The following is a 12,957-nucleotide window of genomic DNA, read 5'->3' as shown; positions in this document are numbered from 1 at the left end:
TCTGCAGAACTGACTCTGGAATTCTACCATTTCCCTTTACTACTGCAAACACAGGCAAAACCTTATGATAGGCCTTTGCATAGACCGTGGGCAGAGTCATTTCCTCCAGATTTGAATCTGCCCCAAACCAAAAGAAGGAGGAAGAAAGCCAGCCGGCCTGCATACAGTCCACAGTGAGATACTTGCATGTGCTCAGATTCATTCCGGGGATTAGTTTAGCAAATATTCAAGGGAGAAAGCACATACATACTGGTTTTGGAAACCTGTTTGGTGAGAAGTACCAAGCACACAGGTTTCCAAAAATCAAAGCACTGGAATTTTAAAATCTGATGAAATATTTAAAATAAACAGAAAAATAAGGAGAAAACATCATGAAAACCAGTACACCCACAAACTACATTTAACGTGTTGGCCATATTTGCTTCCAATTTTTAAAAAATAAAACATTTTACAGAGTTGAAGACATCTCCCCTCTCACTCGATCTGCCTCTTTAAAGGGAACCACACTATCCAGAAATTGATGTGTTTCCTTTCCTTTCATATTTTTATGCTTTGATTACATCATTGTAAGCCATGTATCTGTAAGCAAAACAGTACTGTTTTGCAATGCAATTTAAATACATGTAAATATACATACACATTTATGTGTGTTCATGTAGATTTGTTCTTTTTTTAACAGTGAAAAAAAATTAAAAGATATCCAGATGAACTGAATTCTTCTATAATACTGGGCCTGATTAGACAGTCAGGAATCAGACTTTCAAAGCAATATAAAAGTTTTACTGGAGAAGTCATTTCTCAATAAGAAGAATGTCTTGCATTGTCTTCCGTCTACTGATAAAACCGCTGATCAAATAAACACCCATGAGCACAATAAAGAAGTTCCATTCGGGTTCATTGTAGAATCCAACCGGTAAATTTGTCATTTAAATTGTGATCTGCAGTTGATTTTTAAGTACAGCTGGTATTTACCTGACAGAATCAGGAGTTCAATGATCTCTGCATCTCCCAGAAACGCGGCCACATGAAGCGGGGTTCGTTTCTCAGAGTCCTGAAACAATGGCAAAGATAAACAAGTCAGTGGCAGCCAGAGGTGCCTTTTGTAATACAGTAAGATGTGTCCTTTACATGAGGTTAACGCTTGTGGGAGAGTGTGAAGGCCAAACACCTACTCCGATGAGATCTGGTTAAACATGTCTCTCAGCATTTCCCACAGTCCCATGTACAAAAGACCTCATTTTCTGTGTCTGTGTGTTCTATTTGCCTCCCTGCTCGTTTTATTGAAGGCTAGTTCAGGTCAAGGATGGACCATCATGCACTGGATGATAAAATTCAACTTATTTAAAAAACTTCAGTATGGTTAAAAAAAAAAATACAAAGCTTTTTATCTACTTCACCACATAGTTCAAAGCTTTCAATGATTTTTTTTTCTAAGGGAACATAGTGGACTTTAAGGACATTAAGCATAAGTATAGTCATTCCCCCCTTTCTGTCCACATTAACTGTTGCCCAGACCACTTTCCATTCATGTAATACTTACTGAATGCCTACCATGTGCAAGAAACCAGATTATGTGGACAAGGGGGTGCCTATGACAAGGCCCAATCCCTGCCTTTGTGAAACTTATGATCAAGGCAGGGGTGGCTGACAGTAGTCATGTAAACCAATGACACAGGAGATCCTTTCAGATGGTGATGAAGGCTATAACAAAATTTTAAAAGGATAATGAGATCAAGTGACTGGGGAGATGGGAGTAAGATTCCTTAGAGTGGTCGAGGAAGGCCTTTCTGAGGATATTGACATTGAAGCTGAGAGCTGAGGTAGTTACTACTAACTGTGTTTTATAGATGAGAAAATTGTGGCTCCAAGAAATTAAGAAATGTCCTCAAGACCCCATAGGTATATAGCAGAGTCAAGATTAGATCTTCGCCTGTGGACTCCTGTGTAAGTCCTTGGCAGAGCATTTAACATATTGTGCAGAGAGGCAAAATGATAATGGGCAGGGAAAAAAATATTGCTTCCCCATCTGCAAACTGGAGATAATCATATCTCCCTAGAGAACTGATAAGAACATTCAAGATAATGTAAGTAAATAAGTTCTAGGCAGGCATGAGGCTTGGCCCAAGCACAGCAAGTGCTCCATGCATAGACAGTATTGTCCCAGCATAAACAGTTGTGTGATGTTGTAAGGAAGAAGGACCCTATGGGGTTTTCTTGGGACAGATGCTCCCCCCAACCCAACCATGTGCTCTGTCTGCCTTTTATTTGTAGAAAAGCTTTAGCCTCCTAGGCCTTCCCTGAGTTCCAAAGAACAAATTTAATCAAAGAAGTGAGAAAATGCAGAAACAAAGGAAAACACTCAAGCAAGACAAAATAAAAACTGTTTAGCCATTAAACAAAGTCAAGGACCTTCAGTTCCTCTTCAAGGCCAACAGTTAAAATACTGAGCCATATTCTTGAGTTCTTTTGCAGATACTGAAACCCCCACCAGGTGGAAGAAGCTGCCTGCATGCTGACCACAAGCATGTGGGCCCCAGACCAGCTGGAACCAGAAGGTTGATGATGCTGATGCCTAATTACCTCATCACCAACCAGTCAGAAGAATGTCCAAGCTGATCGTGCACCCTCACAACCCTATCCCTCACCTTGTCTTTAAAAACATTTCACTGAAAGCCATCAGGGATTTCAGGCCTTTTGAGCATTAGCAACCCGTACTCCTTGCTTGGCCTTGCAATAAACAGTGCACTTTCCTTCACTACAACCCAGCATCAGTAAATTGGCTTTGCTGCGCACGGATAAGCAAACCCAAGTCTGGTTTGGTAACATTTCCCTCCAAGACTGAGTGCTCCCACAGGGTAAAGAACAGGCCTTACTCCCCTTTCTCCCCACAGTAGCAGCATACTAGGCGCTCAGCATACATTGGCCAAACTGAACTAGTCTATGTGCATGGCGTCTTCCACAAACTTCCATCAATTGTTCCATAACAATGGTAACCAAAGCCTAGATGCTGTCTTTGCGGAGTCTCCTGAAACTAGCATGCATTTTAGTTTTGAGATTTATAAATTCACTATTGATTTTAATCATTGTTCCTTTTCTCACCTGGTTAGACAATCTACCTAATAGCCCTTGTAGCCCAAGGATATTATTTTGTTTTCTGACAGTTCAGGCTCTCTGCTCTTAGCCTCTTTAAGACTATTGCTTTTGGGCATTTCATGACTCACTAATACCCAAAACACATGGCAGGCAGGGAACATGACAAGAACTGATCTTCAAACCAATCTATTTGTTGGAAGAGATGATAAATAGGTTTTATGAAGGGATGAACTAACTTTTCAGTGGATAAAAAGAGGGGTTTGAATTAGCTGGGGATTTAGGTTGTCCACGTATGCTGCAGGCAATCACTACAGATAAGAGGAAACAGGATAGTCACGTTACTATTCCATATTAAATAATAATAACTTGGAAAATTCAGTAAGATACACAACCACAGTTAACCCTCCTATTGTTATGTCACCCTTTCTATGAAAATAAAGATTCAATATTTGAAAACATGTCTGCTTATTTGAGAATCAAGTGTACTAATTTATGCAATGAAGTATACAAATAACTGAGACCAGACTTTCACAAATGTCTTCTTTTCTATTTCTTCTACTGATGTTTCTACAAGCACTTTCCTTTTTAGCTTCATGTTCCCTTTGAATCACCACTATATCAATTGAAAATTTTCTTTTGGTTCTTGGGATAAAAGTTATATAATTATATGTTCTTTCATGAATTGAACTAGTTCCAGGGTTTGGGTCAACAAATTAAACCTTACCTAAGTAATTTAAGTAAGGACTAACCCAACCCAAATTATGACTTGAATTTGACCTGAAGCAAAGTCAACGTTCTGTGTGAGAACTTGGCCTCAAATAAAAAGCCATACCAATATCCAAATCTGGTTGGCCTGTCATTATGTAACTGGCTGAGTCTGTGGCCCCTTTGTATGACATGACTTGTTCAAACTGAAGTTTTTATAACATAAATAGGTGTGTTATGTGAGATCACATTGTAAAAATTCTTTGATTGGAAATCCCAGTGTTGTGCTCACTTCAGCAGCACATATAATAAAATTGGAAATCTTAGTGTTTCTTTTAATATGCATTTAAAGGTTTCCTGTAGCTTCCTGAACATCTATGCCAATCAATACTCTCCTTCAGTGACAAGCCATAGACAGATAACTGCAGAGAAAATCTATATTTAGAGCTGTAGTCCTTTGGTTCACTGAAGCAGCAGAATCATAAGAACAATTTCATGTGCTATTAAGGCCTTGCCCAAAGTAACAATGCATTCCTACTATTGACCAAGGGTTGCCGACACCTGCTCTCTGGCAAGGAACCTGAGTACAGGATAATGAGTCGAGGGGTGAATAACAGAGCCACATTCATCACCATACTCAGAGAGGTAAAATCATCCAGGTAGTTGCAGTTCATCTTCTGCCTAAGTTAAGACCACTCTACTCACTATAAGCTAAATAAATGGAGTAGGAGATGCAATGATAGAAGAGGTGGGGAAAGGCTCTGGGGAAAAGAGAATACTAGTAATACTATGAGTAAAAATAGGTACTAAGCTCAGAATTGTACCAAAGGGGAAAGGGCAGTGGAGGGATAAATTTGGAGTTTGGGATTAACAGATACACATTACTATATATAAAATAGATAAACAATAAGGACCTACTGTATATCATGGGAAACTATATTCAATTCAATTCAATTCAAAAAATCTAAAAGATATATATATATATATATATGTATGTATCTATATAACTGAATCACTCTGCTGCATACTTGAAACAAACATTATAAATCAATTACACTTCAATGAAACAAAAACGAAAACAAAAAATAAAAAAAACAACCAAATAAAAATAGGTCCTAGGCCAATGATACCCCTAGGGCATCTAAAAGAAGAAACAAAATCTAGCTGGTAATTACAGAGTGCTTTTAATTTTTTTTTTCAAAATGCATTTTCATCTCTTCTATTATTTGAATCTTATAACATCCGTGTCAGGGAGACACACCTTTCAGAACTGTGTGTTAAGTCTTGTTATTTAAAAGACAGGGAATCAGAGCCCTTGGATATGTTGTATGACTTGCCCGATATAGCAAACAGATGTCAAAGAATTAGGTGTCCTGGCTCCCAACCTGAAACTTTTTTCTTTATAAAAATGGAAACAAGAACATGATCTTAGAAGTTGCCTTGATAGTCTAAAGAACCTTTCCATTTATAATCCCTAAGAAATTCTGGGGGAAATGTGACAGACAGTAAACACCCACTTAAATGAGCTTACAATAAATTAAATAGTCTGGGGCCAGAAATAAGAGTAAACTGAGAACCAAAGCTGTAAGCACATGAACTTATGCTACAGAGAGAATCCACACACCAGGGACTTGGGACTGCACACTTGCTCAGGGATGGGAGATGACGAGGAGAACTAGAACTAGAAGACCTGGGAAGAGGTCTTGAAGAAAGATTCTTGAAGCACAATGGTGGGTTCAAGAAAAAGCCAAACACTCCACAGGGAGATAGCACAGCGAAGCCTTGTCCTAGATTCTTGGTGGGGAAATAAAAGTGTCTGCACTGAGCATCTGTACCCCCAGAGTCTGCCCTCATGTTGTTTGGGTTTTTTGTTTTAATTGTAGTATAGTCAGTTTACAATGTTGTGTCAATTTCTGGTGTACAGCATAATGTTTCAGCCATACATATATATACATATATTCATTTTCATATTCTTTTTTGTTATAGGTTACTATAAGATATTGAATATAGTTCCCTGTGCTATACAGAAGCAACTTGCTGTTTATCTATTTTATATACAATAGTTAGCATCTGCAAATCTCAAATTCCCAATTTATCCCTTGGTTTTAAATTCACAATGCCTGTATAGTCTAGAAACTTTCAAGCTGGAAAATAAGCATAAAAATTGGTTCTAGGCCAAGGATACCCCTACAATGCCACGAAGAAGAAACAAAATCTATCTGGAGAAATGTGCCCTCAATCCAAGCAAGCCAGGAATTTGCACATATTAAAACTCCACTAAAGATGAGCTCACAAGCCTAAACCACAGACCCATGTGGAAACAATTAATTCCCCATAAGCCAGAGTCAGCAGGCATAACAACCAGCAAGAATTTGAGATAAGAGAAGAATCAAGCAGAGATACAAATAATGTATAAAATCATTTAAACGCAAAGGAATAATGTGTAAAATCATTTAAACACAAAGGACAAAGCCCAAGGGAGAAAACAAGACAGTATTTTTTTTTAATGAACAAAATTCGGGGGAAGAGGTATGAAGGAAGAGTTACAGGAAGCAGTACAAACAAATGATGCTAGAAATCATCTAAGACTTTGGTCTAAGAGAGATGCAAACAGAAGAGTAAAAACAAAATAGGGGAAGGATAAAATAAGTACAGGACTTTGGGATATGTTTTACAACCATTTATTCAGCCATATTTTCTAGACATAGACATTTATCAAAAAGGAATTATCTCCCAGACATTGTGGTACATGTTGGGCATACAAAATTTAAAACTTCCAGTCCTTACCCTAAAGACCCTTCCAGTCCAGTTACCAGTTTACAAATTTAGGACATCAAAATAGAAACAAAAATAGGGACGTGGTAATTAGTGATATTTGTGATGTTAAATGATTTGTGGAATATATATATGTTCATGTATAACTGAAAAATTGTGCTCCACACTGGAATTTGACACAACATTGTAAAATGATTATAAATCAATAAAAAAATGTTAAAAAAAAAAAAAAAAAAGAGCAGTAACAAACAATGAAAAAAAAATGATTTGTGAAAATTACCAAATGCAACAAGACAAATGTAGCAAACATCGCTCCGAAATGTGTCTAATTCTGACCTACCCTGGGCAGGAGATCTAAATTGACAAGAAAAAAAATCTCTTCTGAATCGGGAAAAAACACATCTTGCTTTCTCCGGAGAGGGCCTATTGGCTCCAGCTTATCTGGGAACTTCAGAAGACCTGGGCTAGACTCCTAGGTTAGTCACAGAGTCCGGCTTATATTTTATAGACAGACTTAGGAATAGTTTCTGGATCAAAATTAGAATACAAGACCAGGCCAGGACCAGAGCAGCCTTCAGGCCCAGTGGCCGAGGTACGCGTTCTGCAACATTTGCATTCCTTTCCATCTGTCGACCACGTGGACTCTCCGTGACAACCAACAGCTGATGAATGGTAGTAGGTCTTTACAACACCCAGGAATACAAGAGAGGAAAACAATTCATAAGTGAGCACAGTAAGATCAACACACATTAGAAATAACTCATTAATGTAGTTTTTAAAAGAATGTTCAAGTACCACAAAAAGACAGATCTTTTTCCATTACCCTGTAGCTCCAACTCCAAATAGCCACTGGCAAACAGATTCGGACCCATAAAAAGAAATTAAAGTTTCTTCAGAAGGAAGGAAGGTAAACCCTCCCTTTCTATGAATAGCAAAGGCACACACAGCCAGCTGGCGTCTGAGCTAAATTTGCAGTATGTCACAGAGAGATCAGGCAGAGGAAGTTTCTGTCGTCTGTTTACAAAGAAGCAGATGAAAGAAAATAGGGAACTTGAAGTATGTACACATGAAGTGAGCTTGACATGGGCAGAGAGTCTGTTCAGGCAGCTAAAAATACTGTGTAGATAGGCTGACTGAGGGGGCACCCCAAGCCTCTCTTTTGAAGAGTAAGAATTGTTGATTACATACTTTGGAAATTCTCAGCTAGAAGTGTATGATCTAATTTTCATCATAAGTATCTGTCATACACTGAAACAAACATCTCTCCCTACACAGAAACAGCTTACATACCAAGACGGGCAGATGGAGTAATATTAAAAGAACAAGCCCTACAAAGCTTTCCTAACATGAAATACAAAAGTTCAGTTCCAGTCATCAACTCAAACTCCCACTAATATCAAAGAAGCAGGGAAATAACTGACAACTTAGGCCCAACCAGCTTCACATGATATTGAACAGAGACCACCAGGAGCAAGCAAGACGTCTAAAGAAATTCCAAACACAAAATACGTACCTTGGAAACACTTCAAATCATGAGAGGAAAAGAGCCAAAGACACGTGAAAGATTTAAATCAAATAAGCCGCAAAATGGGAAAGATATTCGGTCTGAAGGTGGGGAATTAAAAGAAATTTGTAAAGAAGAAAGCAAAGGAGAGAAACAAAGATCATGCTTCTTTTTAACATTTTCGTGTTTACTTTCAAGTTTTAACATCTCACAAATACAGAGAAATATAGAAAATACCAGATCTACATGTTCCCACAAGCAAAATCAAACATGTTAACATTTTTCTCTACCTGCTTCAGACTTGTTTTTAAAAAACGGCTTTAGGGGTAAAATGTTATGAGTATTGTGACTTATAAATGGTTCAGAAAATAGCTGTGTGTGTGTGTGTGTGTGTGTGTGTGTGTGTGTGTGTGTGTGTGTGTGACAGAGAGAGAGAGTGTGTGTTTTCAATCTTTACTACCACAAATGGTGTTGCAATGTACATCTTGTATGTGTCTCTCTGGGCATATGTATGAGAATTTCTCTAGAGCAGATACCAAGAAACAGAAGGGTTGGATCTTAGGGTGTATTCATATTCAACTCTATTAGGTGTTGCCAAGTAGCTTTAAAAATAGCTTGACCAATTTATACTCCCACCAGCCACATGTTAATTCCTTTTCCCGACATCCAATATTTGCTGTTATCAACCTTATTACTCTTTGCCAACATGATGTATTTAACATGACATTTCATTGTGGCTTTGATTTGTATTTCACTAAATACAAGTGAGGTTAAGATTCTTTTCATATATTTATTAAAAATTCTGGCTTCTTCAACTGCAAACTGCCTGTATTTATTCTTTATCCATTTCAAAATTCAGTTATTGGTCTTTTCTTATGCTGTATGGAGGGTTTTTTTTTTAATAGTGCTTAATTCAACTGCAATGAAAACTCAGGTTATGCCTTCACCTAGACACAGCATGGACAGATCAACATCTACCCCAAGTCACTATAAAAGATAAATTCAGATTTATAATCACTATTCGTCTTCCATGCATGTGTGATCCCACGGAGCCGGATTTTCCTTGGCTGGAATTTTCTATGTTTCAAAAGAGACAGACAGCAAATCTGTGCCTCTATATACCGACACCATGGAACAACTTCATTCAACCATCACTCTGTTGGTATTTTAACCCATCGGTCTGAATGTAATATAGATGTATGAGAAATACTAGTACATTTTGCTACATCTAAAAATGTTCAAATTGTACATTCAAACCTCAAAAGTATACCTAATTCTTAAAACTAAACAAGAATCACTCAAAAGACTTTAAAATGAAGATAAAAATAAGAGTAATGAGAACGTCAAAGACATTTTGATTATATTTGCCTTAGGTAACTAAACGCTGGGTATTTTAATTGCATTAATTTTTTTAAACTAAAATAATATATATTAAGCAAAAAATGTATTAGACATTTTTATATTTTCTAATTTGTTCCTTAAAACACACTGTGAGGTAAATTTTTTTTATTGACGTATAGTTGATTTACAATGTTTCAGGTATATAGCAAAGTGATTCAGTTATATATATATATAGACACACACACACACACATATATGTACTCTTTTTCAGGTTCTTTCCCATTGTAAGTTATTATAAGGTACTGAATAGTTCCCTGTGCTGTACAGTAGGTGCTTCTTGTTTATCAATTTTATATATAGTAGTGTGTGTCTGTTAATCCCAAATTCCAAATTTATCCCTCCTCCTGACTTTCCTCTTTGGTAACCATAAGTTTGTTTTCTATGTGTGTGAGTCTATTTCTGTTTTGTAAATAAGTTCATTTGCACCATTATTTTAGATTTCACATATAAGTGATATCATATGATATTTGTCTTTCTCTAACTTACTTCATTTAATACGATAATCTCCAGGTCCATCCCTGTTGCTGCAAATGGCATTGTTTCATCCTTTTATGGCTGAGTAGTATTCCAGTGTGTGTGTGTGTGTGTGTGTGTGTGTGTGTGTGTGTGTGTATGCCATATCCTCTTTATCCATTCATCTGTCAACAGACACTTAGGCTGATTCCATGTCTTGGCTATTGTATTTATTGCTATGTGCTGCTATGAACACTGGGGTGCATGTACCCTTTCGAATTAGAGTTCTCTCCAGATACATGCCCAGGAGTAGGATTGCTGGATCATACGGTAACCCTATTTTTAATTTTTAAGGAGCCCCCATACTGTTCTCTATAGTGGCCACACTGTGAGGTAAATTTGATCATCCCCATTTTACAGTTGAGGAGCCTGAGACTTTGTGGTGATAAGTAACTTAACCCGAGTCACACAGCTAGTTAGTGGCAGAATTAGGATTCAGATCTGATTCCACTATTCATGCTCTTGCTGACTCTCTGAATAGTTATAAGCCTTAAACAAAGTGAAAGTTATAGCTCATTATAATTAGTACTCCTGTCCTAATAATCTAGACCCAAGGACAAAATTCTCACAAGTACTAAGTACTAGCAGGCAAGAAGGATAAAGTTGGAAATTTGCTTAAACATTCTCTATTATTGTAAATATAGCTTGCTTCTAACTTTTTGGCCATTAAAACAATGTTTTGGTAAAAAAAAAAAAAAAAGAGTAAAGTTGGAGAATAAACGCTACCTGATTCTGAAACTTACCATAAAGCTCCAGTAATCAAAACAATTCGGTATTGGTGCAAAGCAATATACAGACAATACATATGATTTCCAAAGAAGGTACAAAGGATATTCACTGATGAAAGGACAGCTTTGTCAACAAATGGCACTGAAATAATTAGATATCATAAAGCAAGGAACAAAAACAAAAAGCAAAAAACTTTGATCCATACCTTGTACCCTAGACAAAATTAAATCCAGACAGAACATAGAACTAAATGTAAAATTTAAAATTCCAAAGGAAACATAGGAGAAATCCCTTGTGACTTTAGGTTAGACAAAGATTTCTTAGATATGCCAAAGCATGACTCATAAAATAACAAATTGATAAACTGTATTTCATCAAAAATAATAACTTCTGCTCTTCAAAACACAGTTGAGAGAATAAAAAGACATGCCATAGAGTGAAAGAAAATATCTTAAAGTATACATTAGATAAAGGACTTCTATCTAGAATATACTAAAAAAAAACAAACCCCAAAACTCACTAATATGAAAACAAACAATCCAATCAAAAAGTAGGCAAAAGATGTGAGCAGATATTTCACCAAATAAGATACACAGATGGCAAACAAGCACATGAAATAATGCTCAATAACACTGATCATTAGAGAAATGCAAATCAAAATCACATCACATACTTATTAAAATGGCTAAAATTAAAAGGACTGATGATATCAAGTGTTGATGAGGATGTAGAGAAACTGAAACATTCATACACCACTGGTGGGAATGCAAAATGGTACAACCACTTCACAAAACAGCTTGGCAATTTCTTAAAAAGTTAGATACAGACCTGTATGATCCAGATGTTCTACTCTCAGGTATCTACTAAGAGAAAGGAAAGCATACGTGCACACAAAGACCTGTACATGAATACTCAGAACAGCTTTAGTAGCCCAAATTGGAAACAATCCACATTTCATATCCAGATTAATGGATGAACAAACTGTGGTATTTCCACATAATGGAACACTACTTGGCAATTAAAAGGAATGAACTATTACTATATATTACAACTTGGATGAATTAAAAGAATTATGTTGTGTGATGGGAGACAGGCAAAGAGTATGTACTGTATGAATACATTTACATATACGTAAAATTCTAGGAAAGGCAAACTAATGTACAGTGAAGAAAACAGATCAGTGGTTGCCTGAGGAGGCTGGAGGGGAAGATTGGAAGGCGTGAGAGCAAGGGATTACCTTGTACAAGGCACAAGGCACAAGGCAGCTTTTGGGGGTGATGGAGATATTCATTATCTTGATTGCCGTGATGGGTTTCGTGGGTTTAAACATGTCAAAACTTTGCAAATTTTTGTTTATTGTATGTCTGGTTTACTGTATGTCAATTATATCTCAATAAAGCTGCTTTAAAAATATACAAGCAGGCAAATATAACATATTCTCTCCTACGTAACACAGAGAAGGGCATATATAAGAGTTTAAAAAAAGATACATACCTAGGCGACAATTCATTTAAGGGGAAAAAAGAAATGGCGAGGTCATGGAAGGAAATGAGGCAACTCATGTTATTTCTCGTTCACGTACAGACATAAAAATGAAGTTCTGGCAAAAGCCTGGGGTGTTGGATTAAAGTCTACATGCTTTAAAAATAGGCACAAGCAAGATTTCTCTTCAAAATCCCTTAGGACATTTACATCTCCTAAAGGAAACCTTTGACTAATACGTATTGGGTAAGGATGTAGAAAATAAATCTAGAAAATTAAGTACAAGTATGACAGTGAATGGTTTATGCCTAACCTACGGGTACACTACATGTCAGCAGTAGATCACCAGAGGATGCCTGGGATCTTATCACAGTGCCCAGAAATTCCCAAGGGACAGAAGTCCTTTTAGAGCAGACTTTGCCTGGAGAAGTTAATGGGACACCAACTATTTGCTCTGTTGCCCTGATTTCATTTGGCCAGAAACATTTCTTGAGAGTCACTGGAAACAGAACATGGAAAGGGTTCTGGTCCTCTAGTCCGACAGGGGGGTTTGTTGACAGCAATATACATCCACCCACTGCAAAGGCAATCATCAGGAGTCTCTGATGAAACCAAAGCAGGTCTTCATAGCACCACCTTCCCCTGCATCTTAAAAGCTAACAAAGCTCACAGTTGCTCTGTGCAGTATCCCAAGTATAAAAAGGAGTGCCTTTAAATTTAATACATCTGGTAAATAATTTTTCATGGAGAAACCA

At 37.1% G+C, this 12,957-nt stretch overlaps 1 protein-coding gene across 3 annotated transcripts in view; it reads right to left on the bottom strand.

Annotated features, from left to right (window-relative positions):
* Positions 1-12,957, bottom strand: part of ANKRD44 (ankyrin repeat domain 44) — a 296,495-nt gene that overhangs the window by 150,288 nt on the left and 133,250 nt on the right. For all 3 annotated transcript variants that reach the window (XR_012507147.1, XM_074364224.1, XM_074364225.1), the window contains exon 3: positions 973-1,051. Coding sequence is in view for 2 of the 3 variants with exons in the window: in XM_074364224.1 (XP_074220325.1) it covers positions 973-1,051 (79 nt within the window). In the remaining variant the exon portion in view is untranslated. The remainder of the gene's footprint in view (positions 1-972; positions 1,052-12,957) is intronic.

Source organism: Camelus bactrianus, chromosome 5 (assembly GCF_048773025.1).
Source record: "Camelus bactrianus isolate YW-2024 breed Bactrian camel chromosome 5, ASM4877302v1, whole genome shotgun sequence".
Lineage (NCBI taxonomy): Eukaryota > Metazoa > Chordata > Mammalia > Artiodactyla > Camelidae > Camelus > Camelus bactrianus.
The sequence above is the reverse complement of the archived record's forward strand: the minus strand, read 5'-3'. Positions and strand labels throughout refer to the sequence as shown.